Source organism: Neofelis nebulosa, chromosome 11, assembly GCF_028018385.1.
Source record: "Neofelis nebulosa isolate mNeoNeb1 chromosome 11, mNeoNeb1.pri, whole genome shotgun sequence".
Taxonomy (NCBI): Eukaryota; Metazoa; Chordata; class Mammalia; order Carnivora; family Felidae; genus Neofelis; species Neofelis nebulosa.
In genome coordinates, this window is record NC_080792.1 from 94,062,745 (window position 1) to 94,086,078 (window position 23,334).

At 54.7% G+C, this 23,334-nt stretch overlaps 1 protein-coding gene across 6 annotated transcripts in view; it reads left to right on the top strand.

The window, feature by feature from the left end:
* The window catches only part of ADGRD1 (adhesion G protein-coupled receptor D1), a 180,071-nt gene that overhangs the window by 81,140 nt on the left and 75,597 nt on the right, over nucleotides 1–23,334 (top strand). For all 6 annotated transcript variants that reach the window (XM_058691526.1, XM_058691527.1, XM_058691525.1 and 3 more), the window contains 8 exons: nucleotides 2,132–2,311; nucleotides 5,281–5,535; nucleotides 9,447–9,511; nucleotides 10,237–10,392; nucleotides 13,043–13,102; nucleotides 15,521–15,638; nucleotides 16,889–16,999; nucleotides 18,842–18,917. In XM_058691526.1, the coding sequence (XP_058547509.1) occupies nucleotides 2,132–2,311; nucleotides 5,281–5,535; nucleotides 9,447–9,511; nucleotides 10,237–10,392; nucleotides 13,043–13,102; nucleotides 15,521–15,638; nucleotides 16,889–16,999; nucleotides 18,842–18,917 (1,021 nt within the window). The remainder of the gene's footprint in view (nucleotides 1–2,131; nucleotides 2,312–5,280; nucleotides 5,536–9,446; nucleotides 9,512–10,236; nucleotides 10,393–13,042; nucleotides 13,103–15,520; nucleotides 15,639–16,888; nucleotides 17,000–18,841; nucleotides 18,918–23,334) is intronic.

The window sequence follows — 23,334 nt, forward strand, 5'->3', positions numbered from 1 at the left end:
TAACTTCTATGAATCCTCTGGGATCTCGTTTCATAACAAGAATTTCACAACGTGTGTGCTAGCGTCCTCGTGAAGCGGGTTGTGTCTGAGAGCAGAGAGGCCAGGCGGGGAGGCGAGGTCTGTGCTGGGCTCTGCTGGCCACAGCACCTGGCGGGTGGAAATGACGGGCCCCCCGCGCAGCAGCGGGTCAGGCAAGGGCCCTGGGGTCGCACTCTGCCCTCCAAGCTGCCTTCCATCCAAAGCCCCAGCCTCGTGGCCCACATGGCATGGCACCTCGGGCACTTTCTGCCCTCCTTGATAGCCCTGAGAGCACAGTCCCTGTGACCTGGGGTTCTACTCGCCCTCCTCAGAGGTCAGCAAAGGTCCAGGTCCCAGCCATCATTTTGAGGTTCCTCTTATATTTAAAAATTGGGGGAAATTCCAAACAAGGGTTATAAAATTATGCCATGTTTTAACATGTTTATGATAATCGTAATAGGGCTTTGAGCCCACAAAAGTATGATGCGGTGTGACTGTCACAAGACAGCTGAACAACTCGTAACGTGTCAGTTCACAAGGCATTACAGTGAAGATGGCTGGTAATGGGATGCGTGTTTATATTTGCTGAAAGATGTCTTCCTTTAATTCAGTGACTCTCAGGCTGTGTCCATAATCTCATTTGAAGGCCCAAAGCCTAAATTTGGTGCCATTTGTATAAAAAGGTCCAGGACAAATGGCCCTCCGGCTCTGTCCTTCCACCCCCAAGTCCTTGGGCCTGTTTTGATCAACTCTGGGCTCCGTCCTCTCCTGCCCGGGCCAGGCTGAGAGGGATGAGGCCACTGGGATTACTTCCTGCTCTCGCACACAGTCCACGCAGGTCGTCAGCTCCGCACTCACACGTGTGCACCTGTTCTCTCCCTCCCTCCGTCTGTCTGTCTCTCTCTCACACACATGCGCAGGTTACCCATATAACAAGGAACTCCTCACCCCCAACATCTGGACTTGTTTTCAGGTGAGATGCAGTGACCACTGAGCCAGCTCGTTCATAGTAGCATCTGAGCAAAGACCATGTCGTCCACGCGGTACAACGTGGGGCCAGCTCGGGACTTAGGAACCTGACTACCTGTGGGCTGGGTGTCTTGAAGGAAAGTTTAGCGGCCACGGCCTCCGTGGGCCCCACTCCGTTCTTCTGTTGGAAATAACAATCGTAGATGTCAAAACCCTTAAAAGTGGGTTTCCCCTTTTGACAAGAAATTCCCTCCTAGGAATTTCTCCTAAAGGCATATAATCTGAGGGGTGCCAGGTTTAGCTGGCAGTTCTGTTTGGAAAATAAAAAGCTGAAGGTGACCATGTGATACCAGTTTCGATGTAGCGCTGTGCAGAGAACGGGATGACGTGAGGCTGTATGGACACTGGAGGGATTTCGTGGACATACAGTAAGTTATGTGGTTTATAAGCCAGTGTGCGTGAGCTGGTTCCTTTCTTTGTAAAATATGCTTGTAGGGAAGGTTTTAGGAAGACTTACTAGGAAGACGCTTCTGGACTAAAAGGAAGAATAAGAACAGATTGTGGGGGCCCCTGGGTGGCTCAGTCGGTTGAGCGTACGACTTTGGCTCAGGTCATGATCTCATGGTCTGTGAGTTCGAGCCCCGCGTCGGGCTCTGTGCTGACAGCTGGGAGCCTGGAGCCTGCTTTGGACTCTGTCTCCTCTGTCTGCCCCTCCTCCGTGTGCTCTGTTTCTCTGTCTCTCAAAAATAAATAAATGTAATAAAAAAAAAAAAAAGAAAGAAAAAAGAACAGATTGTGCAGGCTTTTATATTTGGGGGCTCTGGGGTCACAAGGCTGGAGCTTGGATCTAACCTTAACGATGGCTGGTGACCTTGGGCAAGCTGGCCCAGTGTCTTCGTTTCATAACGGGGGTGGTAACAGGGTTTTCACAATATTTAAGGAGAGAAGTCCCTGAAGACTCTTGGAAAAGTGTCTGGTACTTAGTAAGCTTTTGCTAAATACTGCCTATTGCTGTTATCAGAATTTTCTGAATTGAACATGCACTGTCTCTAGAATGAGGACAAAAGGGCTTTTCAAACACAAAGGAGCTGCTTCTGAGTTCCTTCTGCTGTCATTCCTGACCCAGCGCCTCTTCTTCCCTCAGGGGTCACGTTTTCTTTTTTCTGGAAGACGCACGGAGAGCAGTCCAGACCGATCCCTTCGGCATACGGGGGACAGGTCATTTCTGAAGGGTTCAAGGTCTGCTCCAGTGGCGGCAAGGGCTCCGTGGAGCTGTACACACGGGAGAACGCCAAGACGTGGGAGGCCACCTTCAGCCCGCCAGGTAAGGGACCCCTCGGCCTCTGCTTTAAGGGTTTGCCTGGGAAGATGCTGGAGAGCGCCTGGGCCCCTCCCGCCCCAGCTGGGCCCTGCCTCCGTTGCCTGATGCCCCGTCTCAGCCTCTGCTTCCTGGGGGGAAGGTGCTGGCCTGACCTGCCTGAGGCCAAGGTCGGGGTGGGGCTGGGGGAGATGAAATGCGGTACCCTGCCTGGTGCTTAGCCTGGCTCCTGCTCCATTTCCCCCTCCCTTCCCCCCTCCCCTCCTCCTCCTGCTTCTTTTTTTGCTCCCCCTCCTCCTCCCTATCATCCCTCGCCTCCTCCCCCTCCTTCTTTCTAGTGGTATAGACTCGGCAATGTTTATTTAGAGTATGATGTGAAGACTTTTTGGAAAAGTGGCTGAAGACTGGGGAGGAAGGGGGGTCTGGAAGACAGGAGTTGGAGCCGTGGTGGGGGTGCCCTGGGACACGTGGGGAGGAGCACGGTGGGCCCTGATGACGTGGGGGAGTTTGCAGGTGGGCGTTGCGGGCGAGTGTGGCTCGGTCTGGAGATTCCTGCTTTCTCTGTGCTCCGTGGGGTGATGTGGGGTCGTGCAGTGGGCACGAGTCAGGGGTGTGTGTGTGTGTGGGGGAAGCTTGGGGAGCAGAGGGTCTGAAGTGGACACTGGACAAGGTAGAGGTGACCAGGGCCCCAGAAGTGTTGGGGTGACATTGAGGGGGAGCCCAGTCCAGGCTGGGGACTAAGAGGGAACCACGGAGCTGGCCACGGGCTGGCAGAGTGAAGGCCTCTAGGAAAATGCATTTTCTGGCCCATGGAAAGGAGGCTGTATGTCTTAGTCGCTAAAAGACCTGGAACCAAACAGGTGTGTCCGAGCCCTCTCTGTGCCGGGCTACCTAGGGGAGTGGGGGAGCCGTGCTCACTCACTCACACCAAGCCTGAACGTTGTCTGCAAAAGAGTCTGGGAGGATCTCGCCTGCTTGCTTTCTCTGACCCCAGGCCAGGAGTCTCTGCCTCCCCTGCCCCCCCAGACGGAACTACCTGTACCTTGTTGCTGGCTCTTATCGCCTTCTGCCTAAGGTCAGGTTCTTAGGTAACAGCGTTATCCCCGTGATCCTCGGGGCTGACACTGTATGGGGCACCTAGTAGTTTTCCTCGACATATTTTAAGGTAAAGTCTACTGAACTCTGTTTTTCCACCCAGGGAAATGGGGGAGAATTGTAAACATTTCTGCCTGGCAGTACACTCTCTTTGTTCATTGAAGAAAGTTGTTATTCTTGCTTTAAATTCAAGGGCAATACACTTTGGACCCATTTAGGACCCAAGGGCTCTCCAGAGACTCAAGATTATAAAGTTGCACAGTCCTGAGCAACCTGAGCAAGAAAGTCCTAAGTAACTGCTGAGTGATTGAATATATATATGATATATATATATATATATATATTAATTATTTTATTTTTCATCATGATACATGTACTCTTTAATCCCCATCACACATCTCCCCTCTGGTGACCATCAGTTTGTTCTCTACGGTTAAAGAGTCTGTTTCCTGGACTGTTTCTCTTTTTTCCCTTTGCTTGTTTTGTTTCTTAAATTCCACATATGCATGAAATCATATAGTATGTGCCCTTCTCTGACTTACTTATCAGAATACTCAATAGCTCCATCCACGTCATTGCAAATGGCAAGATATCATTCTTTCTTATGGCTGAATATATATACCACTTCTTTATCCATTCATCAGTGGGTGGATGCTTGGGCTGTTTCCATAATTTGGCTGTTGTAGATAGTATTTTTGTATTCTTTGGGTAAATACCCAGTAGTACAATTGCTGGGTTGTAGGGCGGTTCAAGTTTTAACTTTCGGAGGAGTCTCCACACTGTTTTCCACAGTGGCTACACCAGTTTGCCTTCCTGCCAACAGTGCACGAGGGTTCCTTTTTCTCCACGTCTTCACCGACACCTGTTGCTTGTTTTTGATTTTAGCCATTCTGACAGGTGTGAGGTGGTATCTCATTATGGTTTTGATCTGCATTTCCCTGATGAGTGATGTCGAGCATCTTCCCGTGTATCTGTTAGCCATCTGGATGTCTTCTTGGGAAAAGTGTCTATTCATGTCTACTGCTCACTTTTAAATTGGATAATTTGTTTTTTGGGTGTTCAGCTGTATCAGTTTGTTATAGACTTTGGATAATAACCCTTTATCAGATTCGTCATTTGCAAATATCTTCTTCCTCCATTCCATCGGTTGTCTTTTGGTTTCGTTGGCTGTTTCCTTCGCTGTGCTGAAAGGTTTATTTTGATGAAGTCCCAAAAGCTCATTGCTGGATGATTTAAGATGATGCCGGGCTCAAGATGATACATGTCCTTTAATGGGCTGCGTTATTCCTTCCAGAAGCAAGCCCATGAGATAACCCAACACTTGCAAAACAAAGCTGGGCCCCTCGTGGGGCAGGCTACCACCAATGTCTGGTGAACATTCTTCTTATTGGGTCACTGTGGTTCTCAGGCCAGAGAGAATGAGCCCAGAGGGTGGCCCTGACTACCATGATACCATCATGTTTATTGGTCTTACGTGTACCATATCAGAGCAGAGGTGGATGCCAACTGCCCTGGGCTGAATCAGGCCCTCAGGTAGGTTTTATTGTCCAATGGGTTTTATTGACCTGCACTATGATGGCCCAGGCAGGACTAAAGAAAAAGAACTGTTTTTTTGAACAAGTTACCCCCATTAGCTATTATTTCATTTTATTTTAAAATAGCAAAGGATCTAATTTAAAATAGCAAAGGGTCTCTCTGGACTGCTTCTGGGATTTTGGGGATGGGGACAATTTCTTCTCTGTGCTTCAAAGTACTGAGAAAAGTTAGATCTATATTATGAAGGACTCACCAAGATTAACAGTGACTAATCATCTCAAAAGGGATTTAACTCAGAAACGTGCTTCCCACATCAGCAGAACAGTGATCTTTGTTCTTTCCAGGTCCCTACTGGACTCATGTCTTGTTTACATGGAAATCCAAGGAGGGTCTGAAAGTCTATGTCAATGGGACCCTGAGCACCTCCGACCCAAGCGGCAAAGTGTCTCATGCCTACGGGGAGCCCAGCGTCAACCTCGTGATCGGGTCTGAGCAGGACCAGACCAAGCGTTATGAGGTCGGAGCTTTCGATGAGTTCATCATCTGGGAACGGGCCCTGACCCCGGACGAGATCGCCATGTACTTCACAGCTGCCGTTGGTCAGTGGGCACAGGGGTGGGGGGTGGGCTCGGGCCAGCTCTGCCCGTCTCTGGAAGGACACAGTGGGCACGGGGGGTGGGCTCGGGCCAGCTCTGCCCGTCTCTGGAAGGACACAGTGGGCACGGGGGGTGGGCTCGGGCCAGCTCTGCCCGTCTCTGGAAGGACACAGTGGGCACGGGGGGTGGGCTCGGGCCAGCTCTGCCCGTCTCTGGGAGGACACAGTGGGCACGGGGGGTGGGCTCGGGCCAGCTCTGCCCGTCTCTGGGAGGACAGGGCTCCTTCCGTCCACCTCCCTCACTAGCATTTCCCGCTCCGCGCTCTCCTGAGGGGACCGTCTGCGCCGCAGGCTGAGAGGCATCCTAATGAACCTCATAAATATAGCCGTTTCTCTAGAACACCTGTTCCCCAGGATGGAGAAACTGGCACCTTAACGGAGACACACTGAGATGAATATCCTGCTGGTTGCCAGGGGGTTTTGAGGTGTAATGTGATGGATGATTACAGACCCTTTGGGAACAGGCATTCCGGGTCCTTTAGTGCATCTGATCAACAAATGCTTACCAGGTGCTTCCTGCATGCCAGGCTCTGATGGGCCCTCAGGGACAGGTGGCCTGGGTTCAAACCTTCACTCAGCCACAATGAACTCTGGGATGTGGGAAGTCACTTTTTTGGCTGAGGTAAAATTCATGTAACATAAACTTGACCATTTTAAGGCATATGATCTGGTGGTACTTCCTATGTTCACCAGCCGTGCAACCATCCCCTCTGGTTTAAGAAGTCTAATCACCCCAAAAGTAAATCCAGCACCTGCTAGCTTTCACTCCCCATGTCCCCCTCCCAGCCCTTGGCCACCGCTTAGCCAGTGTCTCTACAGATTTCCCTCTTCTGGGTCTTCCAACCACATGGAATCATGTAATATATGACTTCTTGTATCTTAATCTTCCCAAATCACTGTGTTCTCCTTTGTAAATGGATGGAAACAGTACTACTCATGTCCCAGGGGTGGGGGGCTGTGGAGCCACAGTGTCACGGGTGTAAGGCATCAGCACAATGCCTGCATGTGGCAGGTTTTCACAACATTTTTGCTGATTTACGATTAATATTTACTTCCCCCATTCTATTTTCACTGTGATAACAAGGGAATGCACTGGTCCTTGAACGTGAAATAATCTGCCAAAAAATGACAGTCACTCATAAACATTTGTTGGTTGGCCACTGTATGGACACCAGAGCAGCAGGGGCAGGTCGGGGCTGGGAGGTGTAGGTATTAATGCAAGGCCTGCCCCCTCTCAGGTTCTGACAGTGAGTCCCTCAGCTGTTAGGACCCTGTGATTATGTGACAGAAAACACAACTTGAGTGACTTACGCCAACAAGGGAAATTAAAAAAAAAAAACACACAAAAAAAACTCCCACAATGGAAACAACAGGAGAAAATCCACTTCAGGACCAGTTTGCTCTAGGTGCTCACATGTGTCACTGGGAATCTCTTTGTTTGACCCCGCTTCCTTCTGGTGGTGCCACTATGGCTGCCCTTCCCTCCAGGGTTCCACCCCATGCTCACAGAAGATGAACTTCTCTTTTCTGTCTCCTCCTGCAGCAGGACTGGCCAGGAGTCTCACTTGACCAGATGGATCCATGTGTATCCCAGTTTCCAGGAGCTGAGAACTGCGGCTGGGGGTGTGGGATATGCTGACTGCCTTAGGCCTGGGTCACAGTCCACCCTTGACATGGCAGTAGGGTTGGCTTGTCAAATGCAGAGGAGAGGGGACTCCCCGCAGATGACTGGGGCTGCTGATCTCGAGAGCAGGGCATGGCCGCTGTGTGTGCAGGAAGTCTGGGTCCACAGCGGCCTTTGACACTCATTCTTCACTAAGAAAGTGGAATTCATTCCTGTCACACAAGTGACAGAAGGACAAAATATAGGTCCTTTACAAGAAAGAAGGGTATCAATTTTCTGCATTTTATAGCTTAAGATTCAGAGATTTGTCACCAAGACTAAAATGTCATCTGTATTTGTATTACTGAAAGCCTGAAACAAATCCTTCTTTCTCCATACATTACCATTTTAATAACATTGGGAAGACGTGTTGCTCTTTCTGGTTCTTGTGTCTGTACCAGCAAACCCTTGTCCCCAGGACATCCCAGGGCTCAGAAATGGGGTGATCAGCCCCACACATGGCACAGCCTTTCAGGTCACCTCACCCTCTGTGCCCCATGAAGGTGGTATCTGATTTTGGAGGGGGGGGGCATTCAGGAGAGGTGTTGCATTAACACCTACATATCCCAAGAAGTGCACACATGCACCTTTGCTGAGCCAGAACTACACCCATCAGACCCCCGTATGGCTTGGGGACTTGCTTTTGGAGACAGGTCACATGACATAAAACACGTATAGAGAAAATGATCTGGAAGTTCCTTAGACTGCTCCATGTGAGTCGGTCCATCAGAGCCAGGGTCATGCCAGCTGTGTGAAGACAGACATCTGGGCTGAGGCCCAGCCTGCTCTCAGGCCAGGCCAGGCCAGGGCCCTGCTGTGTCTGGTCTGTAGGAGGAGGCAAAACCTGGTCTTTGCATAAAGCCCCATCTGCACACCAAGGGTGAGCCCAAAGCAGGCATTTCTCTGCATGAGCGGCCCAGAGGGGGTGTCCCCTTCTAATCCATTAGCCAGAGCAGGCCAGATGCGGTGACTTTTCCTAATTCATAAAAGGCAGAGGGTTGATCATCCATCACCGGGTCAGCTTTGCTCCCAGTGCTACAATGGATGGCCACCACTTCCACAGAAAATCAGAGGAAGTAGAAGGCTGCGTTCAGAGTCGTGTGATTTCCAAGTTATGTATTTTTTGAACACTGAAAACACACCCACACAATCTGATGCCCACAAAACAAGAGCCCCTTGGGACCTGGGACTCACAGAGGACACGAAAGATTCTCATTTCTTCTCGTAGCCTTCCAGGGTCATCGACGGCGACGGTGGGCAGGGTTGCCGGGTTAGTCCTTACCGTCCTGCACTTTACTTTGTGGACTCACACAAGTTACATGTGAATTGGATGGGACTCCTCTGTAACTACTTGGCATTTGAGGAAGGAATGTCACTCTGACTTGGAGAACCTAGCGTTTGGGTCTCTAGTCCTCTGGGCAAAGTCTCCCCTTCGGCGTCTTGTCCCCCAGCTACTGGGCCCCACATAACCCGAGGGGCCGGTTACTACTGGAGCTAACTAGGGGTGGTGAGGTCATTTCCTTAGATCACTTCAAGCAAACTTGAGGGATTTTTCCGAAAATGAGGTAGAGCATCTAGTTAGTCTGTGTTCTTACCAGGAAATGCTAAGATTCGAAATAGCTGGTGGAGAAGAGGAAGAGAAGAGCAAATATGGCTTATCTTTGGTGTTAGATGTCTTCGTTATTTGTAATTAACCAAATGGAAAAGAATAACCAGAATCCTCAGGGTTGAAAGGACTCAGGAGGACAGTGTGCCCCACCACTTTGTCTTGCTTCTTCTGTCTGGGAGGGATGGTCTGTCTTGGCCCAGAGATTAGCAGCACTCTGTATTCCATCTCCAACTAGGCCAGGTGTAATTGAAGGCCGTTTCTTTTGGTTCTTTATTTATCTGAGATCGGTAAAAGCTTACATAAAATCATCTTTTTATGTGACGACTTGCGTGAAGGGTGTTCAAAAGCGATTTGAAATATAAATAGAAAAGTAATGTGACCTGGGAAAATCCATACCATCTACCCATTAAGCTAATTTATTAGCCCTGTATCTGTGCAACAGCATTCCCGCTCAGCATTCTCAGGCTGTCTTAGACGGGTCTGAAGCTGGAGAGTTTTGAATAAAGGCAGGCCTTTCTTAGGCTGGAAGAGTGACCACGGCTTAGTCCTTAATTCAGTGTTATTGTTTTTTTTCCCCCCCCAGGAAAGCATGCTTTGTTGTCTTCGACGCCACCAAGCTTCTTCATGACACCCCCAGCCAGCACTGTGGTGAGCATGCACATCGATCTCGGTCCCCTCTTGCTGAAAGCCTTTCGGCTTAGACTGTATGCCAGGGCTGAATTCCATCAGACAGTCCGGCTCTCTCTTGTTGGCAGTGTAGTGTCTGGGGAGGAATCATCCCTGGAGGAGAAGCTAACTTTGGCACTAACTCTGGATGTTCAGCTGACCGAAGGGAAAGTCCTCTGCTTCTTGTGGCCTGTGGCCAGAGGGGTCGAAAGGAAGTAAACCAGACGCCCGGGGACACAAACACAGAGACCGTCTCCTGGGCAGGCGGCACAGCGAGCGGAGAGCAGGGGGCTGTGCGTGGATGCATGCCTTCTGTTTGTGCCCCTCGTCCCTTCGTCTGAGGAGAGATCGGTCCACTCAGAAACGTCCCCCTCTGGAAGCAGTATTTGTGATCATGCTACTTACCTTACTTGGGAGCTTTAAGGGGACAGCGAGGGCGCAGACTCTTGCACCATTTGTGTGGGTGCAAATTCCAGTTGTTTCCCATGTGTTTCTGGGTCAGCCTCTCTGTGCTTAGTTTCAACTCTCACACAGGTGCGTCTTGCTTGAGGTGGTCAGTATGGGTCAGAGAGTCACGGAAGCGCCTCATATGCGATCAGAGCGAGTGCCATCGTCACGGGGCTTCACAAGGCACGCGGCCTGGGGCACACGCTGAGCTTCTTGGACTTGCATCCCCAGCCCGAACTCACACCTCTGATTCCTTTTAGCTGCCCACCAACGCCTACCACCCTATCATAACCAACTTGACGGAGAAGAGAAAAAACCTCCAGAGTCCAGCAACGGTACTGAGTTACCTGCGAAACGTGTCCCTCAACTTACCCAGCAAGCCCCTCTCCCAGGAAACAGCGCTGAACCTCACCAAGGTAAAGCTATTTCTTTTCTGCGCCTGGCAGATCAGAGCAGGCCAACTGCCAGATCCAGGAGCACAGGCGTGTTTTGTTTGACCTGCACAGAGTCATAGAAAAGTCGTGAGCTTTTACGTAAAAGTCTGGGTTACAGACTTCTCGTGAACAGCCGGATGGGGTGGCCCCTCCAGCCAGCCCTGCCCAGCACGCTGGGGCCTCCCTCGGCTCAGACTCAGCTCTTCACCTCCTGTTCCCAGGTCCGCATCCACCTGGCGGCGGGCCATCTGGGTGTGCCACCCGGCCGCCTCCCTTGGCAACAGGTGAAGGGTGGGGTTGGGTCTCGGGCAGACGTAGCCCTGGTGTGCACACAGCGTGACCCCCCAGTGCCGAGACGTGCACGTCGGTGGGAATTGCCAAAGTTACCTAAAGTTAGGTGCCATTTATGGGATGGAATCAAGGTGCTTTTCACTCTGCAGGTCACGGTAGGGGCCGATCCCTGGCTCTTGTGGCCTTAACTTGATCTCAGCACCAGGGCTCTCGGCCGAGTGGGTTTCCCTGGGGAGAGTGCAGTGTAAGGGTCCCGAGCAGGGTGCAGAGGGCTGACAGCAGGGTTGAACTTCCCTCCACGGCTGCTTGCCCAGTGCCCTTGGTCACGCTGCTCATTTACGATATGGGGGCGACAACAGGATACTCGGCTCGGGGGACCCAGGTGGGCTCGTGCGAGCGGAGAACAGAGTCTGGCACAGGTGAGCGCTCAGTTAGGGTTCTTCGTCCTCCCTGACCCGCTGGCTGCAGACGGACGTGGAGGAGCTCGGGACACCCGGGCGTCCTTAAGGGGGGGGGGGGGGGGGAGGGGTGAGTGCTGATATCTTTGGCGTGCTGGGTTCCGGGGTCCTGGCCCCTGCCCCGTGTCCCCGGCCAGGCACCCACCTTCTGCCAGCCTCGGCGTCTCGGCCTGCGCGGAGAGGCCATTCCGCCTCCTCCGCCTCCTCGCGGGAGTGGTTCTGGCCGCCGGGGACTAGCAGCAGCACGAAGGGCTTACTTCCACACAGGGGCGAAGGAGTGCTCCACCTGGGCTCCAGCGCTTCGGTCTTCCCGCACGCCAGGGCTCTGGGCGACAGCGCAGTTCTCCACACACTCCGCCGCGTTCCCCACCGGCTGCCGGGGTAGCGCCACACCCCACGCGTAGCCGACCGCCTCCGGGAGGGAGCCGGAAATGCTTTCCCAGGGTTCCCCGCTCGGACCTCCCTTCACAGCTCATTGGGCAGAACTCGGTCACATGACCACCACCTGGCCAGTCGCTGGCCAAGGGGAGCAGGCGGGGCGTGATGGCTCAGCCAATCATAAGGAGATGGAGGCGGGAGCAAGGTGCTGTACTTGCGCACTTCCAGGCCACCCCCCCCCCCCACCCGCTCCAGGCGGGAGCCCTGGAGTGGAAGGAAGGATTCCCAGGGGGCGCGGGTACGCGCGGTGGGTGGGCGGTAGCCTCCAGGGTATGTTTGTGTTGGAATGTGGAATCCAATCAATGCAGGTTTCCACAGGTCATTTTGAAGCTTGGTGATTTCCTCTTTCCCTGCGCCTCCCTCTCCGGGCCTCCTGACAGGGTGGGACATTGCAAACTCGGCCCTGGTCGACCGAGGGCGAGGGCGGAGTAGAGGCAGCGGTTCACCCGCAGGGGGTGGCCGCAGCCTCGGATCCGCCGGAGTTTCATCTGTAGGGCAGCCTCTTATTTTGCAAGGGAAGCCGCATGCCTGGATCCTTCAAGTGGAAAATAATCCAATTTTTAAGAAGTGGACAGCTAACGGACATTCGAAAGCAGTTATTTGCGGATTTGTGAGGCGGGTTCAGCCTGTGGGCTCTCGGTTTGGGACCGCTGGTGTGGGCCCCGGCGGAGAGACCTGCCTGGGTGTCCTGCAGGGGAATCCTGCAGATTTACTCCAAACCCCACCCATCTCTGATTGGGTGAGAAGTAAAAACCCTTGGCATCCGTTATCCAGTTTTCCATGATGTCCTGGCTTCTCACTGGCTCGCACTGGGAGGGGGAAAATGAGGAGAAATCATTTCCCGTGCTGGGTGATAAGGACACCGTTACCGTATCTGGCTGTGGAGTACTTGAGCTGTGGCTAATTCAAATTGAGATGTGCCCTAAATGTAAAATATGGCCTGGATTGCTAAAACTTGGGACAAAGAAAAGAGTGTGAAATATTAAATTGATAATTTTTATGTTGAGCGCGTGTTGAAGTGCTGTGTTAGGTATATAGATATAGGACTAAGTAAAATATATTCTGAAAATTAATTTCGACTGTAGCCTTTTAACTTTTTAAAATATGGCTACTAGGAAACTTAAAGTTTGAAATGTGGCTCGCATTATATGTTTATTCCACCAAACTGCGCTAGAGTAGGAGTCGGCAAATTGTAGCCCGTGGGCCAAATATAGTCTGTTGCTTGTTTTGCTAATCAAGTTTTATTGGAACGTGCTCGTTCAGTTCTGTGTTGTCCGTGGCCGCATTTGCACTACAATGGGAGGGTTGAGTGTTTGTGACAAAATTATACTCAAAGCTTAACCGCTTTACTAGGTGGGCTTTAAAAAAAATAAAAGTGCCAACTCCTGTTCCAGATTATAAATTCTAAGATGCGTGCTAAGCAGTGTCATTTTGTCTGCCTTTAGGCTTTCTTAAAAACCATGGGAGAGGTTCTTCAACTGCCCAGTTGGATTGATGTGTCAGAGGTAAGACAAAAAACATTTGAGCTTCAAAACGTACATACTTTGGGAACTGCCGTGTCTTCCCAGAAGTGGGATAATTGTGGCCCAATTCACATCTCTAAGAGAAATGATGCATCCCTCCGTCCCTCAATCTGGGACATTAGAGCTCAGACCAGATATACAACTGATTTGAAGCGCCTTGTCTTCTGTATGGCTTAAGGGTTGTGTGTCAATAACATGCCACTGTCCTCCACACCGAGCAGGGAGGGGGTTGCACTTCTCCATGAGGACTGCTTACTTGGTTGACGTTTATCATTTTTAAATGATAAATTTTTTACCATCACTTTCTTCTCGAATGGTAATAAAAACATGTTTTATGCTTAAAGATCACTAGCTTATGTGAAAAAAGTGGAACACGTGGCAATATGTACTTCGTGATAAGTGTAAGAACCAAAAAAGCTTCTCTTTTTCTCTGAACAGCAGATAGAGAATGGAATACTTTTTTTCTTTTTAAAAGTAATGTCATTGACTTTGCTGTTTGATAAAACAAGTTAATAAGCTGTAGAGAAGGTAGAAACTGCAGATGGTTAGAAATATATGAAAGAACAGTCACCTGAAGTCTTATGGCACAACGTGACCCCGAGCACTCTTGCATACGTCCCTTTCCATCTAGTTTACGTTTTGCTCACGTGTATATATTCCACAAATACTCTGTATGCGTGATTTAACCTGGCCGTCCTTAACTATGTCCAGGGCAGTTTCCAGCAACAGTAGGTATATCAGTCAGGCTAGGCGAGGCTGTGCTGCAGTAACAAAGAGGCCCCTGCATCTCAGTGGCAGAGCACAGGTGAAACTTTTCACTGATGCAAAGTGTGAAGTGGGTCTCAGGAGCCCTTTCTCAGTCCAGTGACCTGGGGTCCTGGCTCTGTCCATTTTCTTATGTTGTGGTCTTGACATGGGACCTACAAGGTTGCCTGGTGGGGTGGGGGACGCATAACTGCTTAGCAGGGCCATACCCACACCGGTCTAATATTAAAGCGCTTATTCTCCTGAACCCCTATAATGTTAAAAAAAATATTTGCCAGTTGGTGGCAGAAATGTTATTAATGAGATTGCTACAGGATTTACATTTGATGAACTTTTTATTTGAACAGTTTCGAACGGAATGAGATTGGATTTTTAACCCTGGCAAAGGGAGGGGGGAAAAAGGATCCTGAATTTAAGATTGGGATAATCTTACCTAGAAACCTTTTCTAAAAGGCACAGCCGTCTAGAGTTCATGACCCCCGGGGGTCGCTCTGTACAGGGCTGCAGCCTGGGAAAGCCTGGGAACATGGCCAGCGGAGGACCTGAGTAGGCCCATTTTCTCAGCATCATTTTAAAGTGACTTTTTTTGAATGCTCTGCCACAGAACAGAAATGATCATGAAACCATTCAGGCTTAGGCAGGCTCAACTGTTCATTAGAGAGAAGGTACGAATCAGCCACTGCCCAACAGAATTGCCGGCCAGAAACACAGATCTCCATGTGCTCCACCGGGCTTAGCTGATTGAAACCAGGCCACAGGCCCGAAAGAAAATGTCTAAAATTGGCCTCCCTGTTCTATTTCCACCTCATTAGATTCCCACGGAGCGTGTGTTTGTGAGAGAATGCTAAGGTCGCTTAGCTGACAGATGGTTTTCAGAAAGGCGGGAAGGAGAGAGGGGCACGATGGCAGGCGGGAACAGCCACTGCGTGCCTGGGTGGCTGAGAGGCCCTGTCCCTGGTAGATGAGTGTCTCACGATGAGGGACAGTCAGCCCAAGGTGGGCTGTCTGCAGAGATACAGGGTGACCAGGAGGGACCCCTGCCTTCTTGGGGGCAGCAACCACTGGGATCCTCTCTGCTTGGGGGATGCAGAGTAAGTGGAGAGGGCCCTTGGAGGGAAGGGGTGCACCAGGAAGGTCATGCAGAGAGGATCTGGGGAGCTGGCATCCGTCCCCTGCATGTAGAATAGGGTGAAGCCGCTGGTGTCCTTGTCCTGGAGGGGACTTGGGGCCAGTCAGCCCCTTCCACGGGAAACAGAAGGGGGCATGGCAGGGCCGGTCAGAGATTGGCTGAAGTTCCTGGTGACTTCAGGGTACAGCTGGGACTGGGTCTTTGTCACCTGGGGCTAGGCCTTGGAGCCAATGGCTTGGGTGGCCCGGGGGACTGTGTTCCGCGGGCTCGGTGGGGCGTTTGCCTGTGAGAGGGGCAGTGGCACGGCTCCTTCCCATCCGGTCATGGAGAGGTCAGGCCTGGCCCACCATGGCCTCCGCAGACGCGGGGCGCTCTTCCTCTAGAGGGGGAGGGGGCACCGGCGGCGCCAGTGCGGAGCCGGACCCCGCGAGCTCGGCGAGTGCGTCTGGGGAGGGCAGCTGTGCCCGTCCCATTTGCTCAGTTCCTTCACGTCGTGTCCTTTGCAGGACAACGCCATCGTGCTGGGCTTGATAGAGACCGTCGACACCGTCACGGGCCACATCTCTTCCAACATGCAAGCCAGCGACCCCCAGGTCACCATCGTTGGCTCTTCCTCCATGGCAGGTAGTCGTCCGCCGAGGGCGGGACGTGGCCGTTGGTGGGGGCGGAGGCGCGGGAGCCGCGGGAGCCGCGGGAGGGACGCTGGCCCCTGGAGTTCGCGCTCACGGCCCTGCGTCCACCTGCGCGCGCTCACGCGTCCACCTGCGCGCGCTCACGCGTGCGCAGACACTTCCGCACAGGCGCGCACCCACACGCGCACAGGCGCGCACACAGTGCACACACATAAGCGCACAGGTGCGCACACACGTGCGCAAATGCGCGCGCGCAGGTGCACACGCAGCGTGTAAACACGCGGGCACAGGCGCACGCACAGCGTGTGAACGCACGGGGATGAGTGCACAGGCAGCGTTTACACACACGTGCAGGTGGGCACACAGACGGAGCACCACGCCCATCAGCCCAGACAGACCTCGCTGCTTTTCTGAACTGGGTCGCCCTTACACAGTATTACACTTTGTGGGGAGAGTGAGATCGGGGCACACGTGCTCAGCCATGATGCGAACGCAAAGCTACGTAAACATTTGATGGCGACTGGGGGGCCAGCCTGATCTTGTGTTCGGTCGTCTGTGCTCGGAACGGAGTCGAAAAGCCGCGGCTCCTTTGAGTGCCTGTGAAATAAAAGGTGCAGAATCGGGTTTCCGAGAGCCACCTGGAGGCTTGGCCTAAATCTGCCTCTCCGGGATGGTCGGAGCAGCGTCCCACATGCGCTGACTTCGCAGCGCTTCCCTCCGGAGCATTGCTGAGCTCCACCGCAGCAGCCGGGCTCTGGATCAGAAGCCTAGTTGAGCCACATAGGATAGTTGTAGTGGGAGTTAGTCGGCCGCGATGGCTCCCTCTGTGCAATGACACGTTTGCCTGACGGCCGGAGGTGTGTGTCTCTGGTGTCTTCCTCCTCCTGTGTCTCACGGGGTCCCCCAGAGTGTGGTGAGGAGTGGCTCCCCCTCCGCACGGGCGGGGTGGGGGGGAGCTCATCACATAACTGAGAGCCATGGTGACAGAGGCCCGGAGGGAAGGAGGGGTCACCTCAGGCCACGGGGCCCCCGCAGCGTGTGGCCGGATGGACACGTTAGCCACGCTCGAAATTACTTTCCCCGGACTCTTATTTTTTCAGGTCGTCATTTTCTAGAGGTAATTACACTACCCGGGGGAGCATGTTCTTTTAAAAACAGCAGAGGCAGATGGGGTTTTACAGCCCAATTTCCTGCGCCGCGGAGCTGACTGACTGTGGCTTCCTGTCTCTGGCTTGTTCTCAGAGTTCTCTGTGGCCAAACTCCTACCCGAGGCCATAAATTCCTCCCACTACCGCTTCCCGGCTCAGGGGCAGAGCTACATCGAGGTTCCCCACGAGGCTTTCTGCAGCCAAGGTGAGTGCAGCTGCAGGGCCCGCCCGGGAGCTCGGGCGGGGGGGCCCCGCCAGTCCTCAGCCCTTCCAGATGTGTTGCCAGCTGTTACCTGGCGAGCCACCGCCCTCAGACCTGCTCGCCTCTTCCTGCGCTCCGGGCCGGCACTTCTCAGGGTGTGGCGGGAAGCTCCCGAGACGCTCACTCAGAATGCTGATTCCCAGTGCCCTCCAGCCCCGTGAACTGGGACTTGGGACAGGGGCGGGGAATCTGCATTTTGGGGAGGCTCTTGAGGCGATTCCGATCCACCGTGAAAGACGCCTTGTGTCCTCCCAAATCTGCACTGAGACACATCAGCCGCATATGACTAGATGTGGCCATCTCTCCCCTCCCCTTTCCCTGGCCTCGGGCTAGGTTTGGGGTTTGTCTGCCCAGGGGGCCTGGGTTCTGCTTCTGTCTCAGGGGTTAAGGCAACTCTGGCCATTTCCACTGCAGTCACAGTCCCTCCAGACTCCTTGAAAAGTGACTCGTCACAGACTCGTCCCTCGGGGTGTCAGGGGAGTCGTGGATTTGACTCAGCTCCTGATGCTCTGGCCAGAGGACATGGGATTCCCAGGGTTCTGCCTTAGAGACTGGGGATCAAGACCAGTGTGGGTGGTGTAGGATCACGGTGTCCCCTCCCCAGCAGGGAGTCCCCACTCGCCAGCCCTCGGGAGCCCACCTCCGCGCCCTGCACCATCTTGCTTGCCTGTGTGAGAGGTGCCCGGGGATGTTAGGTGACAGCCCCCTACACTTGGGGTGAACTCCAGAAAGGTCTGGAGGTGATGCTCTGATCCGCCAGGGGCACACGTGACCTTTGCTCATCTCACACACCTGGCTGCATGAGCTGGAAACCCTCAGTGTTGCCGAGTGAGCTGGGCCGCAGCCTCGTGCTGTCCCCTGTGAAGGCTCCTCCCACCGGCAGCAGGACTCACTGGTCACGAGCACTGACCGGTGGCTGGAATTCCTGGGAATCCTGGGTTCAGCCACTTACAGGTTGTGCGGCCTTATGCAAGTTACCGAACCTGCCTGTGTCGCCGTCTCCTCATCTGTGAAACGGGGCCGGTGTTCGTACTGGGCTCATAATATTGTTTTGAGAGCTGAATGAGCAAAGCCCCTCTACGTGGCACATGCTGAGACTTATAGGATGTTAAAGACGTTCCTGAAATGCTAACAGAGTCAACAAATATCCCCGACGATCCCAGGAAGACAGCTAACCGCTTATGCTCCAAGCGCTCTCCGTGAAGCGGGTGGAGGGAAATAACAGAAAAAATGATTCCTGCTTCAGAGCTGTCGCACGGCAGAGAGGTGGGACCCAGCCGAAAGGCATGAGGGGCATGTATGTGGTCACTGCCGCTTGTAAACCCTGCGTCTGCCGGCTCGTTCAAGCATGCGTGTTACTACAGATGCCTCATATGCCAGCAGCAAACAGGACGTGCTCACCCGGAGGAGCAAAGCTGGAGGCTGGCGCTGGGACCGCCCCTCGAGCGGGGCCCTGTGCCTTCATGAGCTCTAGCGTTTCTGGCGAGTCTGGCTCCCCCCCGGGAGCTGTTGTATCTGTCTGTCTGGAGTTGACTCAGGGGAGGAGCAGGGAGTCATTGTCACGGTTGAATCCACAGCTGAAGGGTCACAAAGTTTCTACTCAGACTCATGGAAAACTCTACCCTGAGAGTCCCTCACTTTCTCCCTCCCCGCCCTCCCCAGGAGCTGCCCCTGGGGTTTTGGGTGTGAGGGTCTGCACTGTGCATTGCTGGGCAAGTGGGTTTGGCTGGGGGCTTTGTCACCAGGAAGATTGACAGGTGTCTGTGACCCTCTGCTTTTCCCCAGCCTGGACCACCATCGTGGGCCTTCTCTACCACACGATGCACAATTACCTGGACAACATCTGGCCAGCCAAGACCAAGTGAGTCCCTCAGGGTCACATGGTATGGAGAGGGCAGTGGGTGTGTGTGTGCTTGTTTGCTGGGTGGCTGTGACACCCCCACTTCCCTGCCATCACAGGCACACATAATATAGCCTTGGAGGACACTGGGGGTTCGGCGGGCCCTGGGTGGGCAACCTGAGAGTGCAGCAGTCAGGTGACCATATCTGCCCTGCCTGAAAGGACCTGCGTGACTGCGGGCGAGTGACCCAACTGCCTGAGCCTCAGCCGCCACTTCTGTAGAGTGGGAGGACAACGGCACATGTCTCCAGCAGTCAGGGTGTATTAGATACGTTGGCTTAGGCGGAAGGTGGGGAGACTGGGGTCTCATGAGACTAAGGAGGCTTCAGGCACAGTTAGATCCAGGCACCCAGGGGATGCCTTGTGATCTGATCTCTCCGTGCCCTGTCTGTGCTCACTTCTGTGTTGGCTCACGTCCAGGGAGGCCTCTACATAGAAGCATGGCGGGCTCCGGTAGCTCAGGGACTGCCCCCCCCCACCTCTGGGTCCTGAGGGCTCCGAAGGAGAGGAGCCTTTCCAGAATGTGCTCGCGGAAACTCAGGGAGGGCTGTGATTGGTCCATTTGGGTCATGTGCCCCTCTTGGCCGCCCCCTTCATGGTGCCCGGAGCATCCTGCTCTCTCATTGGTTAGGTCTGCTCACATGACCCTGTGGAAACACAGGGAGGGCTGTGATTGGCCCGTTTGGGTCCTGCCCCCTTTTGGCCCTTCCACTCATGGGGGGGTCAGAGCATCCTGCTGTCTCGCTGGCGGTGTCTGCTCACGTGGGGGTGGGTCAGCCCTCTCAGACCACAGGGAGAGGCTGATTCCTCCGAGAGGGGAGGGGAGGGGAGGGTCTGTGCCTCCCTTTTCATAGGGTTGCCCTCACCCCGGCTTGGTGAGGCTCCAGTTGGCTCTCTTGCCCCCCAGCTTCCCCCCTGCCCCGGAAGCTGCGGGCCCCCTCTGCTGCCCTGCCCTGCGGGGTGGGCTGCGGATGCTGGCGCTGGACCCGGCGGTGTGGACCCCTCGGTAATGGGGAGCAGGCTGTTTGAACTGCGTCCGGATGAAGGGTGGGGGATGAAGACCTTGTGGAAGCACGGGTGGCTGAGCCCCGGCGTCCTGTCTCCCAGTACTGCTCCTTCCCACCGCCTGGAGGGACGCAGCCTTTGGGGAGAGGGTGGCCTAGGGAAGGAGACAGCCCCGATTCTGCTCTGGACCTGGGACCCATCGCCCTGGGAAGGCCTGCGCTTGGACAGGTTTCCTCATAACTAAGGAGAGGGGCCCTGCCACTCTTTGTGTGTGATTTCCAGAATTCTTCAGGAGAGCCGTCAGAGGAAAATGCCACCGCTTTTTCTCAAAAAGATGCCCTCCCACCTCCTTGGGGGGACGCTTCTCCAATCCCAAGATTATGAATGAAAACGGGCCCTTCCCTGGCCGCCCTAATCTGCAGCTCTCATAGCTGAACGTTCAGGCCGAGGCGGATTTGTCGTCGCACAACAGGTGCTGTGTGTTCCTGAGGCGGAGCCATGGGGGCCAAGGGTAAGGGCGTGCAGGGAGAGCGGCATCTGGACCCCCATCCACACCGTCCTCCTGCCTCAGACTAGCAGAGGAAAGAAAAGGTGGAACGCGCATTTCAGGGGACACTTTGCCGTGACCGAGTCGGATCATGACCCCAGCCGGGTGCCAGCAGACTTTTTCATAAAGGGCCAGATAGTAAATATTTTTGTCTTTACGGGCCATACTGTCTCCCTCACAACCACTCGTCTGTGCTGGAAGTGTGAAAGCAGCCTCAGACAACGCGGAAAGCAGTGGAAGCGGCTGTGTGCCAATAAAGCTTTATTTATAGGAGCAGGCAGCCGCCCAGGCCTGTGTTTGCACAGCCCCGCTAGACGGTTCTGTCAGTGCTGGCAGCAGCAGATGGGGGAAGCCCCGCGTCGGGGTGGGGGGTGGGCCGAGGCTCTGCCTGAAGCCTGCAGGTGGGACATTCAGGGCCTTCAGCCTTTAGCGCCCAACCGCTGCCCTCACTGCCCCGGCTGCCCCCGGGGAGGACTCTCGGACGCCTCAGAACCCATGCTGGCGTGATCTGGACCCCCGCGGTCAGTTCCTCCTGTGTCTGAAAGTCGTGGGCTCTGAGACTCGCACACCAGGTGGTTCCCCTCCCCCCACGGCCCCCTGCCCCTTAGCAGCAACGCGCGCCGACTGCCGGAACCTGTCGGCCCCAAAAGTACACTCCTCTCCCAAAGTCCAAACATCTTGCAGTGATGAGAACGTGTTTTTCATGTGTGGGATCTTCAACCCGGGTGAAGGTCTAAGGTCAGCACTTGGTGCAAAAGTGTCTTCTTGTCGGCGACATTAACCTGGGAAACAAAGTCGCTGAAATGGCTTCTCAAGTACAGCCCCCATACGTGCGGCATCAGGGCGGGACGGAAGTCACCGGCAGCGTCGTGGATGGCAGCACAGAGTCGGTGCTGGGCTCCTGGCTCTCTTCTCCCGGCGGGGCCCTTACCGGCTGCGTGAACTGGGCAGATGCCTGGCCGTCTCCGTGCCGTCCTCTCTAGAGTAGGGGTGGGGACAGTACTGATGCGCGAGGCTGCCTTGAGCGCCAAGTGAGTTAATTGTTTAAACAAAGTGCACTGCTCCTAATGACATCTGTAAGTGCTTGCTTAACGAGATCTGTAATCACTCCATAAGAGGATTGGACGTCCTCGCCACAGTGACTGGAAGAGAATTCTGAAATTCCGCGCCCGGTTAGGGTTAGACTAGTAGAGCCAGCTGCCTGCTTGCCTCCACAGCCGGGCCCCTTCCCCTAGCGTTCTGCACGGGGCCTCCGTACACGGAAGGTTTCCGTAAGGGAAGGGGCGGTGGGGTCGTAACGTTCTCTCAGTCGCCCTTGGGGGCAGGGTGGGGCCAGCACGTGAGTCTAGGGCATGAAGCTGGGGGTCAGGCTGGCACGGGGTCACCATATCCACGGCCACGCCCTGGGCGGGCTGCTGCAGGGGCCCCGGCAGCCACTGGCAGGGGCAGCGTCTCACTGTGCACGGGTCCTGGGGGCACGTGGCCGGCCCCTGCTGGGCCCCCTGGACACGGAGGGTCCTTGGAGCGTCACGTGCCCCCTCGTGATGAGGACTGCTCTGCTCTTCCCAAGGGCCGTGCTGTGCCGGGCAAGCACCTGGGACGGCCGTGTCCCTCAGAGCGGGGCTGGGGGTCCGCGCTGGGCACGGCGTCTCCGCTCCCCCTCCACAGGTGGAGACCCGGGCCCTCTCCGGGATGTTAAGGCTGCCGGGGGCAGAGGCAGGGCTGTGACTCGGGTCTCTAGGTCTCCGCGTCTTGTTGGCGGAGTCACGTGTGCTGCAGGAGAAGCTCCCGGGGGCTGCGGCTTACTTAAGTGTCCGCTCGCGTCCTTCTTGTAGGGTAACGCCATCCGGTCAACGCGGGAGGAATGACAGAATCGGAGACGCCGCCCTGCATGCAGTTGCTGATGGGGGCAACGTCATCAGCGGGTGTTAGCACCACCGGGCGAGGGGCAGTCTTGGAACGGGGTCGTGCCTTGTCGCCTCAAGGGTACTCGTTAGTTCACCGAGTGAGCAGGGTACCTGAGGCTGGAGACGGCTGTCAGGTGCCACTTCAGCCAGCTGGTCACTCTCGATATGGTCAGCGCTGGGGCGTGGTATCCTGCGTCCCCCCGGTGCGACGCCATGGAGGGAGTTAACGTGGCCCGTGGAGTGATCCTGCCCCAGGGGCGTGGCCTAAAGCCCCACGCGAGGAAACCGTCCACAGATCTAAAGTAAGGGCCATTTTGCAAACGGCGGTTTGCACTGCTGGACGTCCACGAAAGAGGAAGAACCGTGGGGACCGTCCCAGAGTTCAGGGGCCCGCGGAGCGGCGCTCCCTGGCGAGCGCACAGGCCTCGTTGGGACGAAACAGCCGAGAGGCACAGGCGGGGACCAGGCGTCGCATCGTGTTAGCGAATCAGTGTCTGGCTTCCGAATGTGGTGACTGGGTCTCGTTACGGAGGAGGCTGACTCCGCGCTTAGAAGGGGCTTGCTAGAGCGTTTAGGGGGAGGAGAGTCATGGCGTGCTTCCTCGCGGTTCAGCAAGAAGAAAGTTGTACGTGTGTGTGGAGGGCTTGAGCCCGTCAGGTGATGTGACTGTGACACTGGCAGGGGACCAGGGATGGGGCCCTAGGAGTAGAGCGAGTGTTCACTGCACGCTTTCTAGCAAAGCTTCTGCAGGCTTGACGGGGAGAGGGGTTTGAGCTCAGTCAAGGGAGGAAGAAGACTACGCCCAGCGCGTTGGCCGTCAGGAAGACGGCTCCGTGGGCGCAGACACAGGAAGGTAGCAGAGTCCCCCGCCAGACTTTGGAGAGCGGGTGGCAGGCAGGCAAGGTGCCAACCAGGCAAG